This window comes from Sciurus carolinensis, chromosome 9, assembly GCF_902686445.1.
Source record: "Sciurus carolinensis chromosome 9, mSciCar1.2, whole genome shotgun sequence".
In the NCBI taxonomy this organism is placed as follows: domain Eukaryota; kingdom Metazoa; phylum Chordata; class Mammalia; order Rodentia; family Sciuridae; genus Sciurus; species Sciurus carolinensis.
The window spans coordinates 80,877,346-80,898,577 of NC_062221.1; the positions used below are offsets into that span (position 1 = coordinate 80,877,346).

At 37.1% G+C, this 21,232-nt stretch overlaps 1 protein-coding gene across 1 annotated transcript in view; it reads right to left on the reverse strand.

Annotated features, from left to right (window-relative positions):
• Nucleotides 1-4,999: 4,999 nt before the first annotated feature.
• The window catches only part of Cd96 (CD96 molecule), a 91,645-nt gene continuing 75,412 nt past the window's right edge, over nt 5,000-21,232 (reverse strand). Inside the window, exons 11-14 of the mRNA XM_047565059.1 lie at nt 12,320-12,385; nt 11,211-11,300; nt 8,978-9,101; nt 5,000-7,093 (exon numbers count right to left, since the gene is read on the reverse strand). Coding sequence (XP_047421015.1) covers nt 6,985-7,093; nt 8,978-9,101; nt 11,211-11,300; nt 12,320-12,385 — 389 coding nt within the window. The 3' untranslated portion in view covers nt 5,000-6,984. The remainder of the gene's footprint in view (nt 7,094-8,977; nt 9,102-11,210; nt 11,301-12,319; nt 12,386-21,232) is intronic.

The window sequence follows — 21,232 nt, forward strand, 5'->3', positions numbered from 1 at the left end:
TGTGGGCATGCATGTGTGTGTGCATATGCACATACATACACACTGGTAAGGACTCAAGAATTCCTAGTTTTTCACAATGTTTTTAAATTCAGTATCATATTTATATTGGTGCTCAAATTATCCTAGAGCTATCCAGTGGGAGTTCCTTCAAGCTTTTCCCTGCATCTTTCTGATGTAACCCTGGCATTTGGGGACTATGTTCTTAATTTCTGATATTATAAGATAGTTCAAGATCATTTCTATCTACTTTGCCCTTAAAAAGACATTGTTTCTGAGAAATTCTAGGTAATTTCAGCAGGAAATTATAGTAGACAAGATTCTGGATTACAGCTGTGCTCATTTCTCTGCAGCTGTGCTTATTGTTCCTGGAACATCCTTGCTTCTTGATTCTTTAAAAAGACACATTTGGGAGTAATAGGAATATATGCATGCTTACAATACAGCACACATGCACGTGCATGAACACACACAGAATTGTGATCAAAACTGCCAATGAGGGAAAGATGGACATTGTGGACCTCCAAATGTAATACCTGGGAAGGACACTCTCATTCATTCATACATGCATACACACACACACACACACACACTGAGAAAGTGATGAGGTCATGTGGATACCTCTAATTGAAATCCATCTCTGCACCCAGGGTTCTTTCTTATCTTCCATTATTCTGTAATCCCTTATTCCATTCTCAATTTATGACGGGGCTACCTCCTGATAAATCTATCATAAGTAGAAAACATTGCAAGTCAAAATGCACTTACAGCATCTAACCTACCCAACATGCAGTTTAGCAACACAGGCCCCTGTAGAGGGTCCACTGTTTACCCTGCAGAGTTTACAGTGCTGACTGAGTGCTCTATCTCAGCATTAGGACCAGCATTGGGAGAGACTATCCTGCTTCAATCCACTAGTTCAGGAAAAGATGAAAATCCAAAATTTAAGGTATGGTTTCTCCTGAATACATATTGCTTTCATGTCATCATAAAGCTGAAAAATCATAAGCTAAACCATCATAAGTAGAGAACCATTCATATGCAAATTTTTAAAATTTTTCTTCTTTCTTACACAAAAAGAATACATAAAGTGTTCTTTGCACTTTGCCTTTTTCTCTTAATATCTCCTGGAAATCACTCCTTATCAGTTGATAGAGATTTTGTCCTTGGTTGTTGTTACAGTTACCATCAAATCTAGCTTGGACCTTGAATGTCCCCCAGAGGCCCGTGTATTAAAGGCTTGCTCCTCAGGGTGGTACTATTGGGAGGTGGTGGAACCTTCAAGAGGCAGGGCATAGAGGGGGTGTTTGGGTCATTGGAGAGGTGCCTTGACATGGACTATGCCCCGCCGGCCCCCTTCCTCTTTCTGTCTTTTGTTCTCTGACCATGGGGTGAGCAGTTTTTCTCACCACAAGCTCCCACCATGATGTGCTGTGCCCCCACAGGTCCAAGAGTAACGGAGCTAAGGACCAAAACCTCCAAAACTGTGAGTCAAAAGAAAACTTTTCCACTTGTAAGTTGCTTATCTTAGGTATTCGCTATAGTAGCAAGAAACTGAGTAACACACATGACTCAGTTTTATGTATTTACCATGGTTTATTCAACCAACCTCCTAAGCTTGGACTTTTAGATAGTTTAAAATATTTGCAGTTAGAAATCACAATGCCAAGAATAAATTTGTACATATATATTTGAATAGTGTAGGAAGTAGAGCTATAGGATAAATGCTTAAAGAAGAATTATTAGGTCAAAGCATGGGTTAGTGTGTATTTTTTCTAGATATTGTCAAAAACCTTTCTATAGTAGTCACATCATTCTGAATTGTTATGGTTGGATGTGGAGCATACCCCTAAAGGCTCATGTATTTAAAGACTTGGTCCCCAGTGCAGTTGTGTTCAGAGGTAGGGCCTTCAGAGGTCATTAGATCCTGGGACCTAATCTCGTCTGTGGATTTTTCCATTGAGGATTTCATAACTGAATGGAATACTGAGAGGCAGTGGAAAATGTAGGAGGTAGAATCTAGTTAGAGGGAGTGAGTCCTTGGGTATATGCCTTGGGGATTCTCTCTTGTCCCCAGTCCCTTCCTCTCTCTGCTTCCTGAGAGCATTAACTCTCTTTATGTGATGAATTATATGAGGAATTCTATAAGTGGTTTTCTATCATCAAATCCTTCTTGCATGACTGGATAAGCCTTAGGTAAGGTTTTGAATTTGTATTACTATTTCAAATAGGGTTCCTACTATAATGTCCTTACCTTATTGGTAGTTTCCTCTCTGGAGACTTCTAAATATATTTGTCATATTCTGTCCCTGAAATAATGCCCTCTTCTTTATTTCTTTTCCTTGTGTATAATTTTATTTATGTATATAATATTTTACTGTATATATTGTTTAAATACCTGACTCATATAGTGAGTGTTTATACTTATTGGTGGCAAGATGTACTTCTTAGATATTTTTGTATTAATTCCTTGAATGTGAAATCTATAAAGCCTCAACTGGACATCCAAAAGAGGTATTTAGTAACATCACTTGTCTTATTTTTAGCCAAAAAATTAAAATCAATCTTTATCTAGATTCATTTCTGTCATCAAGATTGTCCTATTAAGTTAATGCAACAGCTTTGTGTATATGAAAAATCCAATGCAATTCAATTTCTGTAAGAATGGAATCATGCTTGCCCCCAACTAAATTAGTGATTCAAAAATGGTTCTACTATAGAATTTTCAAATCTCAGTTCATCTTTATATTCATCATTAATAGATGTTTGTGTTTTAAAGACAGAGAGCACAGTTCCCTTGTCCATTCATTGTTTGGTTTATTTGGAGTTTTTTGTTTGTTTGCACCAATCTGAGGTGCAGGTGGCAAAGATTTTCTCCTATTCTCTAGGCTTTTTCTTCACACTCGACTGTTTTCTTTACTGTGAAGAACTGTTTAAGTTTGATGCCATCCCATTTATTGATTTTTTATTTTATTTCTTGTGCTTTAAGAGTCTTGTAAATTGGTGCAATTCCTCTGGAAAGCAGTGTGGAGAGTCCTCAAAAAACTAGGAATGGAATCACCATTTGATCCAGTTATTCCACTCCTCAGCATATATCCAAAAGATTTAAAATCAGCATACTACAGTGATGCAGCCACATTAATTTTTATAGCAGCATGATTCACAATAGCCAAACTATGGAACCAACCTAGATGCCCTTCAATAGATGAATGGATAAAGAAATTGTGTTATACATACACAATGGAATATTACTCAGTCATAAACAAGCATGACTTTATGACATTTGCCAGTAATGAATGAATCTGGAGATTATCTATTAAGTGAAAAAAGCCAATCCCCCAAAACAAAAGATTGAATGTTTCTGCTGATATGTGGAAGCTAAACCACAATAAAGGGGGGAAGGGGAAGAAAAGAAGTTCAGTAGATTAGACAAAGGGGAATGAAAGGAAAGGAGGGGGGATAGGAAAAGGAAAGACAGTAGAATAAATCTAACATAATTTTCCTATGTATACATATAAAAATACCTAAGTGAATTCTACCATGTGTACACCACAAGAATGGGGTTCTAATTAGAATAAGATATATTCCATGCTTGTACAATTTTATCAAAATGGATTGTACTGTTATGTATATCTAAGAAGAACCAATAAAGAAAGAGAGAGAGCAGAGAAGTGAACTCTTGTACATTGTTCTCAGGTTCTCAGGTCCACCATCAAATTCCTCTTCAGAATCCATGTAACTATTGCTCCATCCCCTTTCACCCTGCCTTCCCAGCACTTTTACTTATTTTCTGGTAAAGTCTGAGTGGTATTATACCATAGTCAGTTTTATTTGGTCGTATGCCTTCTTTGGACAGTAGTCGGACATAACTCAGTGCAAATGTGTACAGGCTCCTGGCATTTAGTGAGGCTAGCTGGTTATGGTCCCATCCATGTTCTGTTCTTTGTTTTGATATTGGGTTTGTTGCACTTCCTCTTTATTATCCTCAGTGTCCTTTCCCGTAATCACAATCTCACAGACCCGTTGAGTAAGCATGAAGAATTTGAGTAAGAACAGATGAAGAATAAAATAGATTGAAGGGTTCAGAGATGCCCTCTGAGGGAAAAAATTAGATTCTATTGTTCTTTTTCTTAGGTTAATTCATACCCAACTAATATCAAGAACAATCAATTTTGCACTAGATGGGGTTAAAAATGAATTCCAAAAGAGCTTCCTGATTCCAACCTTGCCCAAAGTCACATTCTTCTGGATTCTGGTCTTTTCTTCCTGGATGCAGTTGGGACCCTTGTTAGTAATTATAGAATCTAAGAGGAAATACTGTTTGAAGGAGCTGGGAAATAAGCCTCATTGCTTCTACCATCTCACCATGTACTTTCGGCTAGAACAATGGCTCCTTTCTGCCAGTTAATGTATTTTTCTCCCATGGTGGTAGCTTTCATTGTCTGTGCTAGATTCTAATCCTTAGCTGGTTGGCATAGCCAAGACTGCTATTGCTAAGAATGCAGTAATAATATGCATTTTGGCTCTCATCTCAGAAAGAACAGATTCTCTGTTGAAACTCTTTCTTTACTGGGGTCTTCTGAGAAACATCATTTTCACTATATCTGTTAAGTTTCTCTAGTGAAACAATTCATATATTCCAAACTCTGCCACTTTTTATCCTGATACTTCTACTTGTATTCATTCTACTTGTTTCCTAATGGAACAATAAAATGAAATCACATTAACATTTACTCAAATTACTGATGACTAAGTTGTACTAAATAAAAATAACTATACAACGAAGCAATGGCTATATTTATGAAGCAAATGTTTGTTACTTGAGAACAAATGAGGAATTAAGGATAATTTAAGCAGTCAAACATCAGTTTGTTTTTCCATTTATTGAGATGTATTGGTTATCCATTGCTAAGTAACAAATTGCATCCAGACTTGGTCGTGTTGAACAAGAAGCATTTATTCTCTCATAATTTTTACGGGTCAGAAATTAAAGGGAAAAAAAAAAAAAAACTCAGCTGAGTGGTTCTTGCTGTCATGAGCTCACAGACAAAAGATCATCTGAGATTGTAGTTATCTGAAGACATAAGAGGAGGATCAGCTTCCAAGGTGGCTCACTTCATGGCAGGCAGGTCCCTGCTTGTTTGTAGGAGGTTCTAGTTTCTCCACAGATGGACCTCCATAGGGCTGCTTGTATGACATTACAGCATGAGAAAGGGCTTCCTCCAGAACCAGTGATCAAATGCGAGATCAAGGTGGGAACTACTATACACTTTAGGATCTAACCTTGGAAGTCACACTCTGGCCTTTTCTGCAGTATCTTATTGGTTACACCAGGGCTAGGCTGGGCAATCACTCTCAAGATTGTGCAAGCGCATGACCTTCAGTGTGAATATCTCCTTGAGTTGTGCACCCTTGATGCCCCACTTGCTTTACTTTAATCCTGGTCCTGCTTTACACAAGTCAGTTATGCTCAGTGATTGGGGATTGTACAGGGTATGGGTAGCAGGAAGCAATAATCACTGGAGGTCATCTTGGAGGCTGGCCAAGTATCTATTATTCTACTCAGTGAGCAGGGATTCCCCAGGCTCAGTAGTACTCAACTTTGGCTGAACATGTGAATCATCTAAGAGTGTTGTTGCCTGTACCCTGCTCTTCAGAGACACTAATTTAGTTAATTAGGAGTGGGACAGCAATGGTATTAAAAATACAAACTCTAAAAAAATAAATAAATAAAAGTCAACCCTGAAGTTATTTTCTTGTGCAGTCATGGATAAGAATACTGCAAAGGACCAAGAAAGATTTCTTTGGGGACGAAAGTCCACCTAGAATTTGCCTATCGTTATAACTGTCAACAACATCTGTTCTTCCCTCCTGGGGCAAGGAGTTGGGGAGGGTTTAGGAGGACAAGGGGATTGACAATTTATTCACTCACAAACTGTTGCTGAACACAGAGCGCATCAGGCTAATTAGATTTCTTCTCCACCACCTCTACATTCTGCTTGAATTATTTTGTAAAAGATTGGTAGAAGTGGGCTTAATTGATCAGTACTAGTCTGACTTGAGGCCATTATCTATTTCAAGACAGATCAAAATAGGCAGGTTGGATGAACAGGAAAGTCCCCAGATGAAAAAGAGAATAATGGGAATTAAATGAGTTAGACTGGGTCTCAATTGCCTGTTTACTTATGCAACAGTTTGGTAGCAGTTTGATACAAACAGACACACAAAGTTTGATACACACACACAAAGGCAAACAGAATGAAACCATTCTTAGCTCATAAAATATTAGCAGCCTACTAAGTCTTCTATCTAGCAGTCTACCTGGTTGTTACTCAATGTCTCTTTGATCCCTCATCCTGATCCATTTGGCAGGAGTCTGGGATAAACATGGTGAGAAGAAGGGAGTGAAAGAGGATTGGAAATCTGAATCTTGAGCAGGCTATTTCGTTTTCCTTCAGTGAAAATAAACAATGGTATTTCAGCCTGAAGACTAGCTGCACCTCTTCATCCTTTGGGACACTTGCTAGAACTTTCACATTTTCTTCTTGAAATTTTCTTAGGGAATGCAATAAAAGTTAGAGATCATCATGCTTTTGGCAGACAGTTCAGGATGTTGGAAGACATCCAGAAGAAGAGAATCTGGTATGGTCACACGCTTAAAATCACTGTTGTCCTCTTAATCAGAGTTAAAATGAAAATGCTATACTTATTTTTTAATGAGAGCAGTCTAATGCATATCTCTTACATAAGCAACAAAATCCCTACAATTTGCACTGCAGGTGAGTGTGGCCTTATCCTTTCACTCTTGTCTAAATTTCAGGCATATGCCCACAGGGTAAGTTGCTGGGAAAACAGATCATTTGCTTCTGACATCCATTTCAGCAGCAGCGAGGCTTGGCTGGAGGGCGATTATATTAAAGAAGAACATTATCTACCTTTTCAATAGGATCCCAGCAGAGTTTTGCTGTAAGGCGAAGTCTCAAAGGATTAGAGTGTCTCCATTTCGTGACAAGGCAGATCACTTCCAATGGGTTCTTGGATGCATGTGTACTTGATGGGAGGTGGTGGTGGCTTGAAAGGTGGGGGTCTTTCCATGCTAGGAACAAAATATTGTTCTTTCAATGCTAAGAATGTGAGGTGGTATTTCTATTTTTTAATTCGAAGACCCATTGATAAAAAGGAGATATCATCTTAGTTCTCTCAGAATTTTTGTTTTCTTAACCCTGTGCTTGTGAGTTCTACCAGGCACTGGAAAACCATGTTCATACCATTAATTAATATTTATATGGTATTTTATAGTTTGCAAAGTATTTTTATCTTAACATCATTTATTTTGCATTAGGAATTAAGCTTTATTGTCACCACTCTACAGATAAAATGGAGGCTTAACAGTTTTAAGAAATTTGCTCAGTTGAGCTCTTGGAACCAGAACCCATTTTCCTCATAAAACTGCCTCAATAAAATTTTCTCTTACATGAGTTAAACATTATTCTAGGAACAAAATCTTCAAATTTAGGAACTTGAGACTGAAGTTGTCAAATAGCCCTTTTGCTGACCCTACCCGGATCCTGTAGACACACTTGTGTGTACTGCGTGGATCCCTTAGAGGTGGGAAGTAATGCTCTTCTGAATCCCTGAGTTGGTCGGTGCTAGCTGGATAATGCCTGAGTCCCTTTTGCTTGAATCAGTGAACATTATTAACCTTGTCTTTGTACAAAGCACTATTTCATACTTCAATTCATCTCTGTCTGAAATGCATTAAGCATACAGGTTAGTGTGGGACTTAGTTGTACAAATGCCCCCACTATATTGATGGCAGGAAAAGGAAATACCTGTGTGAGTATTTTATGTTCATGACTCAAACAACTTTCCAACCCTGGAAAACTATATCTTCTTAATTTTGGGAGAGATAGACACACAGAGACAGAGAGACAGAGAATGAATTTCTTATCCTTGTACCACACCGGCGTTTGAAGAGAACAATTAAAAATCAATTTAGACTTCCAGATTCCCATTTGATCATTTTAATATTAAGATCTCCTAATTCTTACTTTCTGGTTTTTGGATGCTTTAATGGAGCTTAAAATATATCAAAAAGTGGATCCAATGCTAATAAACTTGTACTTTTGCTTTTTTCAGAGGAATGATTGATTTCTTAAGGTCATATAGTTGCCAAGATGTAGTCCTTAGGTAAGAACCCAGAATTGCTAACCACTGGTGTTGTGTTCTATTCACTGTGAAACAGTCACTGCAAGGATGCTCTGAGAAAGTAGAAGAGCATATTGCACAACAGTGAATGTTCTGACACCTCCACGTAGCAAGCATGTGGAAGATCAGCTGTGTATCAGAAGGTCTCCTATAACGTGGACTAACCCAGACTTATCCAAAATAGCAAAGTCAGAAAAGTGGGCTTAACCTTCCATACCACTTCTGAGTATGGTGTGGAGAAGAATTTTGGGAAATGTTTCAATAAGACAAGGAGGGGAAACCCAAACATCTTTCTTTTCTCCTTAGGGAAAAACGAAAAGGGGCAGTAAAAGCCCACTGTGATGAAAAGCAGCTGGAAATCTCTTAAAATTACCTTTCTCACTCAATTTCACACTTGAGCATCTGGGCCCAGCTGGGCCCAGGCGATTCAAAGATGCATGAAAATGAAAAAATAATGAAGATTAATAGAAAAATCACTTTTAGTTTTGAGGTGAGGTGAGGCTCAGTTTTCATTTCATGCCTACTAACTTGCTCCATCTGATGAGTGTGACAGTCTCACCAGGCCAATGCAGAGAGGGATAACCCGTCCGGAGTGTACGCTTGGTCCCTACCATGTGGTGTTGGCAAAGCTATATCGCCTTTCTGAGCTTCTGGGAGCCTATTTGCTCATTCAGATAGGAGCAGAATGCTACATACTAACAACATCTGGGGCTGTGTAAATATTTTTCAATAAAAATTTACCAGTTTCCACATATTTTAGTATTGTACTCACATTTCTTTTTGGTATTGACACCATTTTCTCACTCCAAGACCAAACAATGCCATGCAGAAAAAGAGCAAAGCTGCTATAGTCAGGGGCCAGGACATTCTGCCAGCAGGCTTATTAACTACAATGCCTGAAAAGAGTGTTAAGAGAGATGAACTTTAATGCCAAACTTTGGCATTCAGGGAAAAAAAGGGATTACACCAGTTCTCCTACCCGGGGCACGTTTTCCTCTAAGGTCCACAGGGCTGTTCAACTGTGATTACACTCTGATGGCATACCTGTGCCGTGTCATGCAGAGATGATGACTGAATAGTTAACTATGAATCCTGTCAGCAATTTTCTCTGACTACATAAGCATATATGTGTATCATGAACACATCCCTTTATTACAGATGGGGACATACTTATTATACACTATTCTGTCCCTGATCTCTTTTTCTTAAAAAACATTCTTGAGATCCTTTTTAGAGCAATACACATTTACCTGATTCTATTATATGACAGATTAATTCCCCAATATCTTTATTTAATTTAATTGTATTATTTACTCACACTTTTATTCATAAATTTAATCAATTCAATGTTAATGTAGTATAATTTAATAGAATTAACAAATATAATGTGAATTTATTTACAAATTTATACATTATCAATTTATTAATTATTTAGGTGTCATAATTTCAGATGGTCAAATTATTTTCATGATTTTCTATTTCTATCAATAATAAGGTACAAGGAATGAAATGTCTTATACATTATAGCTAGATTTTTAGATATTTGAATTACATAGATTATTTGGGCAAAAAGTTATCTGAATTAGTTTTTCTTATTGTTTCAGCTAGATGGTAAACTTATTGCAGATTAGACGAGATTTTAAATTTCTTATATTACCTTGATTTTATTACTGCTTTTCATACAGAAAAGTTTCAACAAAACAAAACAAAACAAAACAAAAAACAGTCCAAAGACCTGGACTTAAGATGTCAGTTACCAAGTCCTTCCTCTGTTTTATATAGTTTGAACTGCAGTCATAGGACATTATCATATTAGCATCTGTTTTCTTGTTGGAAGATTTTTTCCTCTTCATATAACACACAAGCAGGGATTCAAAGTCCTCTTGATGCTCAGCCCTGTCAAAGGAGGCACTGCACATTCCCTGGAAGCTCATGTAATCCTATCATGCATAACAGTGTGGCACACTATACAGGTGTCTAGAGAGCTCAGGGTGCAAATTGCTCAAGTAGCATGACCACGAAAGGACAATCACACAGATGGTCAACTCAGGACTGAGTCCAGTTCTAAGTAAGTCCAGTCAAACTTCATTAGGTTCTACATTGGCAATATGGTGAGATAAAACATTTTACCTCCAAAGATTTGAAGAAATGAAAGAACAACGATTTAAATAGGTCTTATATCAATGCCTAAAAATTATCTTCTAAATACAGAAATGAGGTATTTCCTCAGGAAAATCTTAGTGGAGAAGCAGAGCTCCAATCTTGCCCCATCTCTAATTTAGGCAGTTCTCTAGGGCACCAATACCTTTAAGAAATTGGTAGGACCTTAGTGTGCAGTTCCATTGCCATGATGTGGCATGATGCAGGATGATGCGCCAAAAGTCTGAAGACTGTATGACTTTCCATATGAAATAATCTGAGGATCTAGTGAAGACTTCACCAGACAAGGGAACTCCACTGAAGAGAAAGAGTTGACTGTACCTATGAATTTATAATCACAACTGGCATTGGGCAGCTTCTATATTTATTTGAATCTTTTGCTTTCTTGTGACATGTGACATAAAATAAGGGATTGCCCTTTGCATTGGCAAAATGTTATTAGTTGAATTACAGGAATACTCTTTGTTTAAATAATCTCATTCTTCCTTCATACTATATTTTCACAGGACTGAAATGTTTCTTGCTACTTTCACCTGTTTAATTCTTTTTCTTTTTTTTCAGATTTTAATTTAAATATCATATACTTAGAGCATTTCCTGCTCTCCAGTTAAAATCAGGTCTTTCTGTTAGACTTTGACGTACCTTATCATAGCACTTTTCACAAATAAGTTTAATCATGTGACTATTTATTTACTATGTATCATCTCTAATACATTATAAGCTTTAGGAGGACAATGTTATCACTATGTATACCCAACACCTGGCATGGTGCCCGGCAAGCTACTCAATACATATTTGCTGAGTGAACAAAACATAAAATTAAAAAAATATGTATGGCAACTCACTGGTGATATGGATGTGATTATTGTTAGTAGATCCATTGATTGATGTGGGGGCTTCTGAAAATTCACTGGTTGTGCTGGTGAAGACATCATCTAGGGATGGAAAGAGAATATATGAGTTGATCTTAAGAGTCACTTCAACCTGATCAAGTGATATAAAATCATGATTGAGTTGTATGTGTTATTGGGAAAGATCTCAGTTTGGGTGGCCTGAATGTCCCTCAAATATTACATGTAAAGTTTTGAAAGGACCAGTTTACAGCAAGGTTGTGATCCTGGGGTTTGTGTAACAGATACCAAATGAATAAAATTTCTGAAGAAGAAGAAGAAGGAGGAGGAGGAGGAGGAGGAGGAAGAGGAGGAGGAGGAAAAGGGGAGGAGAAGGGGAGGAGAAGGAGAGGAGAAGGAGAAGGAGGAGAAGGAGAAGGAGGAGAAGGAGGAGGAGAAGGAGGAGGAGAAGGAGAGGAGAAGGAGAGGAGAAAGGAGAAGGAGAGGAGAGGAGAGGAGAGGAGGAGGAGAAGGAGAGGAGGAAGGAGAAGGGGAGGAGGAGGAGAAGGAGAAGGAGAAGAAATACAGTCTTCCAAATAATAGAACAATATCTGCTAAAGAATCTCAAAAAAAATTAAACGGTATGGCAAAAAAGCATTAAGTGATATCACGGGAAGATGAAGTTCTATCCCAATTCTACAAGTGTTACTGATTCAGCTGATGAAAATACTAATTCTCCCCACCCCAATGTGTTTGATAAGGTCAATAAGGATTCCTTTGCAACATAATATATTATACAAACTACTAATCATTCCATTGTCGACTAATCATTCCATTGACCATAAAATATTTTAAAAAATGAGAAGCATTTTTTATGATTATAACTGGTCAAAAATGTTATTGTGTAGATTTCATTTGGAAATAAGACAGGGAAACATCTAAGACTAGGCCCCTTTTATTTCTTTGAGTGCAAGAGTTTTGGTTCCATTCATTGTCATTTTCATCACCAAGATGCACTTTTAAATACGCGCAATTGGCTTTTTACCAGTCCTTATTTCTTCACCCGTGCTCAGGTAGAGCCAACCACTACATTCCAAGCTCCTAAATCTTTCCCATGTACTCACCACGAAGAGTTGAGCCTACCCCTGAAGGGGATGAACTATATGTTTCACTGGGTATCCATGAAACTGCTAAAGGAAGAAGATATTGGAAGAGTCAATCTATGTATAACTGATTAGTCTATTCTCTCTTCTTAACCATTAATGGAAAATAATAATTATAAAAAAGTATACTAAAGCTACTTAAAGCAATATCATTGGACAGTCCTGCAGCATAGTTAGATTAACCCAAAATAAAGTGAGTTGAGGGACTGCTTGTGATTTAGATGTCTCTAACTAGGAAGGTTCTGATCATAGCCATTTCTCTGATTTGAAGTCTCCGAAATCCAGCTGTTGGAATGTGACAGCATTAGGAGGTGGGAACTTTAAGAGGTGATTAAGCCAGGAGGATACCTCTCTTCACAGATGGTATTAAGGCCCTTATAAAAAAAGTTTCATGCAGCATTCAGTCTTGCCCTTCCACCTTCTGCCATGTGAGGACACAGCAAGAACTTCCTCACCAGATGGTGGTGCCTTGATCTTGAACTTCCCAGTCTCCAAAACTATGAGAAAATATACTGGTCTTCCTTACAAACTAGTCTGTGGCATTCTGTCATAGCCACACAAAAGGATCAAAGAAGTCACTTAAAACAGGCAGAATGCAAGGCAGAAGTTTCTCCAACTGCAGAGGATATATTCTCAAGTTCTCATGCTCACCCCATAGATGAGACAAAAGGAGATGATGAAAGCCAAGAGTATTATGGTGGCCCTTAGTCAAAAAAAAAAAAAAAAAAAAAAAGTGCCAATAGGACTTTGTAGACCTTGGTAGAAAATGCATGAGGGAAGGAAGTAGTTGGTATGTAAGGTTTGGCTAATATGCTTGTCATCTCTGTCAACTGAATAGTCAGCAGCAAATGATCAGACCCCTATGGTTATAGGCCCTGATTCTTAGCTGTGGGTTAGTACCTTTGAGGCCCTCAGAGGCAAACTTTCCCTTGAGTGGACGGCAGCAAACTCAGCACACAGGGGTTTTGAAATAGATCTATTAACTCATTTTGTTTATTACTCTATCTCTGGAAAGAAAGATCTACTTCTTGGCACACACCTGGATTGGATAACAGGCCTCCGACATAATGTAAAGTAAAATAACTGTAGTGGTATACTGTTGCCATCAGCAGCAACAAACTCATTTATTTAAAACACTAACATATATTATGCCCCCAGTCAAGTGTTTTCTTCTGTGTCAAGAACAAAACAAAAATACAACATTTGAAAAACCTTTTTTTTTTTTTTTTGGGGTGCTGGGGATCAAACCCATGTCCTTGTGCTTACAAGGCAAGCACTCTACCAACTGAGCTATCTCCCCAGCCCCTGAAAAACCTTATCCCACCTCCACTTCTTGGTTTCTCTCTTTATGTCAAACAGTAGCTACAGTTACTGTCCAAAGTATGTGATCAGGTTCTTTGAAGAGATGCAAGTCAATGTTTTCAGGGATTGCTCACAGGACATCTGCCATAAACTGTGTGTTGAGTCTGAGTAAGTCAGGGACATGTTTCTTTCTTCAGTATCATTCTCTGACCTTGTTCCAAGTGCCCTTGACTATTTTGTTGTTCTAGGTAGAGTTCCAAGATCTATAGATGATGGTGAGCATTTTATAATGTTTATTTTTAATAATTAAGCCATTAGCCAGGAAATTGACTGGCAAAGAGCAAGAAGTAATTCAAAAGCAATTGTGACTAGGCCTGGATTTAGGCAAAATAGTGAAGGCGGCAGTTCATTCTGGATAACCTTACAGTTTTTGACTCAACATCATGTCTCCTTTAACTTACTTTCAGAGCTTGAGGTCTTTATTAAATACCTCTTCAAAGTATGTTTGCAAGAAAGGATGTGATTAATTTATGCTAGAGTTAAAAAAAAAAAAGTGAAACCAGTGTTATTCCTTTGAGGGAAATAGGCATTTAAAATGAAAAAAAAAAAAAAAAGATTTTCCCCTGCATGTTTATTATGAGTGGACCAATATAGAATATTTTGTAATAATTACTAACATATGGACACCAATAGGTTTTTCACCAAATACAGAGTCAGCCTTTTGTAGTCAATCTTGATTTTCCCTGCATAAAATAATCCAACGTGGTGCAATTTCCGGAGAAGATGATATCATCAGCACAAAGCAACCCAATTATAAAGATAGCAATACTTAAAACTGTGCAAAGTATTTGACCATTTCATAAAACTTCTTTTCAGACTTCTGCAACGTTTCCCAACATAAAAGACTCCTCAATCTAATACACAATAACATTGAATTACAAAATCCTCTTGGAAAAGTAAAAAGCTAGTTTTTTACTTTTGACTTTAAGAGTTGTTATTTTATATCTGATTAAAAAATACTTAGTGGAGACTGGTAGTGGGGTGAGAGAGGTAAAGAAAAAAGAGGTTTCATTTGCTGGATTCAATATGTCTGAAAATATTTAAGTCATGTAAAAGTGAAACTTCAAGACCAAAAACATATTATAGTTAACAGTCTTCCAGAAGATGAAAAGAGATGAGAAGTTCTTGCATCGATTGCTCCCACAGGAGAGAGGTCTTCCTGAAGAATGGTTGTTTATAGATCTTCTGTAAGATAGAGTTGGCTACATTCAATGATTCATCACTCACTAAAACAATAGCTTTCTGAAAACTCACTCACACCCATCATTTAGATGCCTAATTCTCAGAATGTATTAAACATTGGTTACTACATCTGCCATTTGTACATCTCAGCAGAATTATCTTTTAGTTTGACAATTGTCTTTTAGTTGATTGAAATATTCTATGTTCCTTGAGGCACCATCATATTTGTTAACTACATGAGTTAATTACCCTTTAAGTTCTTTGAGCATCCGTTTTCCTCCAAATCAATGACTGAATATCAATTTGACATTTGGGTGGTAAACACCAGTTAAATCCATAACCTTCTCTTGTATATCATCAATAGGACCCAAAAATGTGAACACAGGGTTACTATGTTGTTAAAACTTCTCAAATAAATTCATGTAGCCTTCCTTGAGTGTAATGTTAGAATCTTCAATTTCTTTATATTCAGCACTCGGTAAAGTTTGTTCACCAAGAATGGTGCTTCTATCTTTGGTAAGAGTAGTATCAACTTCAGTAGTATAGTATTTTTCCTTTAGTTGCAATAACTCTTGACTTCCACTTATAACCGGTTCACAGTTGTTAATAACATTATGACATATTAGTAATCCTTCCCCTTTGTAGGAGAATCTACTTAGAGTCTTATCAAGGCCTATTATTGTCTGAAGTTCAGCAGTTCTTTTGACAAAACTACAGATAATTTCTCTTACCCTTATAGGGTTCTTGATGTGAACTGAACATTTGTGGAATTCTGGCGTTCTTTTTACATACACAGTGGACTATCGATGAGACATTTCTTGGCTGTCCAATCTTCCTTAAGGCATTCTTTATCTTATGTTATTGACTTTGTTCTACAACAATGTCAAAGGTGGCAAACAACATCAGGACCTGGGTACAGGTCTTCTGTCCCATCTTTTTCTTCTAGGGGCAAATGCACTGAGACAGCAGCACCCCTGCCACCAGGATGCACATGCTGGTGCTAGCCTCTGTGCCCACTCTTGTCATGACCACCCAGTTCACAGACAAAGCCCTCACACTCTTCCCAACCACAAACAGAAGATGACACTCACAGACTTCAAAGGGTGGGGCTAGGCCTCACCAATGGAGAAATCTATGAACACCCCCCCCCACCAATGGTATTTTTAACAGAGGATAGAATTTTAAATCAGAGGAATCAATTTTTGAGACTGACATAAGAGGAATTAGGTGAAAGAATTGGAGGGAGAATAATGTCTTGGAGGTGAGGAACATAGAATGTGAGTCGAGGCACATGAAATTTTAGAATTTGAGAACAAAAGTTTTGAGTTTAAAGAATTAGTATCATAGCCGGCAGGGAACATAAGAACTATAGGAATTATCATGTAGCCTAAAAATAGAAGCCAGGACCAGCTTTGCTACAAGTCTTGCCACTGACTCTCAGTCTCTCAACTTCGATCTTTCAACCTCCTTCTGCCCATGAAAAACACAAGGAGTGCTATGAAATTATGAGGCTTAGCTACCAAGAGCTGAAAATGAACCAGACAGGGCCAGACACAGAATACAAATAACATTTGTAAGATTTTTTTAAAAGGGTATATAAATTTTGAGACATAAGGAATGCATGGTCAAAAAACAAAGTCCCCTTTTAAAGTTAGTAAAAGGCACCCTTGAGGTCCAGGTGTATATGCGTGTGTGTGTGTGTGTGTGTGTGTGTGTGTGTGTATGTGTGTGTGTGTGTGTGATGATGAACTTGACCTTGTTGATCTTGGGAATGAGATGAGTTGGAGGGTTGGAGGCTTAAGGGTCCATGGAGGCTCACAATCATTTTTTGTTTGTCTAATTTAGATAATCTGACTGGTTTCATTGTAGCTTTGAGCCCCACTGAACCAGATGAGGGGTTAGGGAAAGAAAAAAAGTAATTAGGATTCAACTTTCTATTCCATGGTCCGATCACCTGAATGTTGGGATGCATATGTGTTCCAAGACGTCTAACCTTGTACATTTCAGGTCTTAAGGTGGTCAGATTGAATGTTCTCATTTTATAGGTGGTTAAAGTAAAATATCCATTTTTATTTCAGCTTGTTGAACTTGGAGTAGATTCCAGTATTCTTGAATCACAGTGTACCCCTCTTCAGGTTGATAAACAGGATGACAGCAAAAAATACATTACAATATATTCTTATAAATGTAGATAAGTGCAATGTGCTCAGAACAGCGTAGTGACATTCAAATATGTATGATCTCCTCAAAATCCATTCAGGATACAAATATCTCAGAGAACATGTTCACAAACAGCAAAGTCCCTAGACGCACTAACCGTGGGTTTATTACACCAGAAATCTATCCATTATCATTCTTTTTTGCCTCTAAACATTTCCTAAATCTATCGAAATAAACATACTGGGAGGGGAAAAAAATCCCATTACCTATGCCTGTCATGAATCCTGCCAAATGCTTCATCCAATATTGGATGTCACATTGCAGTCCAATCTAACGAGTAGAAGCATGTTTCAAAAACAGTCTGGGAGTGAGAAATCAATTTTAACTTGTTGGATCCTAATGTGTTTTTTGAATTATCATAAATAGAGCAACTTACTGTTTTTCTCTAAGTTTATGGATAAAAAATGGTGACTAGTTAAGAGGTTCATCTCGCAGAAGTGACGATGTGAGTCCACATCACCAGAGACAAATCCTTTGATGGGCTTTAGAGCTCCTTCCTGAATTTCACCATTTCTAAGGTCATTCTAATGATAAGAATGATAAAGAGATGTCTGAGGATAAATGAAGTTTCCAAATAGGAAAGGGCAGAAAATGTGAAGGAGCATGGTAATTCAATTCATTATGAAATCTATTAAAAAGACTAAGAATATACTGTAAAAATTATAAAATAAGACTTTGAAGCAATATTTTTTTTCAGTTTCCTAGTTTCTGGGGCAGAAAGTACCTTAGGTGACCTTATGCTTCATACTGATGTAGAGAATGGCAAAGTTCTCTCTCTCTCTTCTAGTACACTTATTATAATAACAATTTAAAGAAAACAAAATGTTCAGAATTTCCAATTAAACAGATCATTTATTTTCACTGTGCACATGCCTGTTTTTCTTCTTTGTCTTTGCCCATCTATATTCATCCTTTCAATCATTCACCAAATGTCTGTTGAGCAATGATGGAATGCCTGTCATTGTGACAGACAGTAGGATACTGCAGTGAGCAGGACATAAAAAGATTTAGGACTCTGTTCTTGTGTACCCTACATTCTAGCATAATTGCAATAAAAATCACAGGCATAAAATAAAGGAAGACATTAGGCATTGATAAATAATATGCTGATAATTAAAATATGGGATAAATTATGCATTTAACTTGGAGTTCATCTTTTTCCTATAACATCACCTGAAAAATTTTCTATCCCCTCTCCATAATTCTACCATATACTCAACAAGTTTTAATTCATTTATTTATTGATCATCTATAGTTAGTGTGGCAGACATTATTTTAGGGACTGGGTCTATAGATAAACAAAAAAAGACATGGGAATTTCTTATACTATAATCTCAAAAATAAAGGATGACCAACAACTAGTGTAGGTAAACTTGGATTTTCAGTACATAAACACAACTGAAGTTTATGTTACCACCAAGCAGTCTATATGTAAATCTCTCAAGTGACCCTAGTGTTTTCATTGTCAACTTGTATCTGATTGGTAAATGATTTGTGATGGGATACATTGGCTTCCTGAGCACATTATGACTATTGTTTTGTCAGGCTTTATAATATTTCATCAAGTTAAGATTTCAGTCTATTTGATATTTTCCTATTATTGGTCGTATTTTCCTTTAACATCCTGTCACTGCTATTCATACACACAGATTTGGGTCTATTATAAGTAACACCATAAATGTCTTCTCCCTGTCCCATTCCTTATATCTCCATCAAAAAAAATGCTGTCCTGAATGTTGTGTTTATTATTTATTTGTATAGTTTAAAATTTTTATCATATATTATGCCTAATAATATGGTCCTTGGTTATACTTAATTTTACATTTTATTTTTAAAAAAACCAAACTATGTATTGTTACCTGGTATTTACTTTTTTGACTTAACAGACTGTTTTTAAGGCTCACTCATACTGGAAAAAGGAAAAGAAACAGGGTGGAGGGAGGGGGCAGGGATCTCATGAAAATCAAAGGAAGCTCAGTAGGGGTCAGGGGGTGGGAAATGGGAAGGGAGCAGGGAAGTGCTGGGAAGTGATATTGGCCATATTATATTGTTACATTGTGTGCATGTAGGAATACGTAGCAATGAATCCCATCATTACCTACAACCACAATGATCTTTAAAAAATGTGGAAAGGGGGGAAATAAGATTCACTCATGTCATTGTATATGGCTGTCATTCACTCATTTTTATTGCTCTGTAATATTTTGTTATATGAGTATATTATAAACTATCTTGTTCTACTATGGCTATCTAGATTATTTACAGCTTTTGCTATATTAATAGTGTTTTCTCCCAACATTTGTGTTCATATTGCCTGTTTGCATGCACTAATCAGGTAGTGTGGTGTATATTTAGAAATAGAATTGTTGAATTGTAGGTAGGGCATGCTCTTAGTCAGCTTTAAAACATAGTGCCACAGTGGTGGAAACCTGTGGCACAGACTTGTACTCCCACCAGAAGAAAATCACATTGATAAAACAATGTTTGGCAATCCAGACTCCATTTTTGCCAAAGTAAGATGTTTTCTGTTGTTCTACTTTTTATTTATGTTTCTTAATTTCCAGAGAGGTTGAGCATCTAGGTAGATGTTTCTAGCAACTTGTATTTCATGTTTTGTGATAAAACTTTTTGCTCATTTTCTACTGACTTTCGTCTTTTTATTATTGATTTCTAAACATTCTTTCTATATTCTTTATTTAAATTTATTTTTATTGTAAACAAATGGGATACATGTTATTTCTCTGTACATGGAGTAAAGGCATACCATTTGTGTAATCATACATCTACATATGGTAATGGTGTTTGATTCATTCTGTTATTTTTTCCTTCCCCCTAACCCCTATTTTCCCTCTATACAGTCCCTCCTTTCTCCATTCTTGCCCCCCCCATTATGTGTCATCATCCGCTTATCAGCGAGATCATTTGTCCTTTCTTTTTTTGAGGGTGGCTTATCTCACTTAGCACGATATTCTCCAATTTCATCCATTTGCCTGCAAATGCCATAATTTTATTCTTCTTTATGACTGAGTAATATTCCATGGTATGTATATATATATATATATATATGCCACAGTTTCTTTATCCATTCATCTATTGAAGGACATCTAGGTTGGTTCCATAATCTGGCTATTGTGAATTGAGCAGCTATGAACATTGATGTGGCTGCATCTCTGTAGTATGCTGATTTTAAGTCCTTTGGGTATAGGCCAAGGAATGGGATAGCTGGGTCAAATGGTGGTTCCATTCCAAGCTTTCTGAGGAATCACCACACCGCTTTCCAGAGTGGCTGTACTAATTTGCAACCCCACCAGCAATGTATGAGTGTACCTTTTTCCCCACATCCTCGCCAACACCTATTGTTGCTTATATTCTTGATAATCGCCATTCTAATTGGGGCAAGATGGAATCTTAGGGTAGTTTTGATTTGCATTTCTCTTATTACTAGAGATGTTGAACATTTTCTCATATATATGTTGATTGCTTGAAGATCTTCTTCTGTGAAGTGTATGTTCATTTCCTTAGCCCATTTGTTGATTGGATTATTTGTATTCTTGGTGTAGAGTTTTTTTAGTTCTTTATATATTCTGGAAGTTGGTGCTCTATCTGAAGTATGAATGGCAAAGATTTTCTCCCACTCTGTAGGCTTTCTCTTCACATTGCTGTTAGTTTGCTGAGAGAAAGCTGCATGGTATTGGTACCAAAATAGACAGGTAGATCAATGGTACAGAATAGAGGACATGGACACAAACCCAAATAAATACAATTTTCTCATACTAGACAAAGGTGCCAAAAACAGGCAATGGAGAACAAATGGTGAACAAATCTTCAACAAATGGTGCTGGGAAAACTGGAAATTCATATATGCAGTAGAATGAAACTAAACCCCTATCTCTCACCCTGCACAAAACTCAACTCAAAATGGATCAAGGACCTTGGAATCAGACCAGAGACCCTTCATCTTATAGAAGAAAAAGTAGGTCCAAATCTTCAACATGTTGGCCTAGGATCAGACTTACTTAACAGGACTTCCATAGCACAAGAAATAAAAGCAAGAATCAATAACTGGGATAGATTAAAACTGTATTCTTTACATAAAGTTTTGTGGCAAAT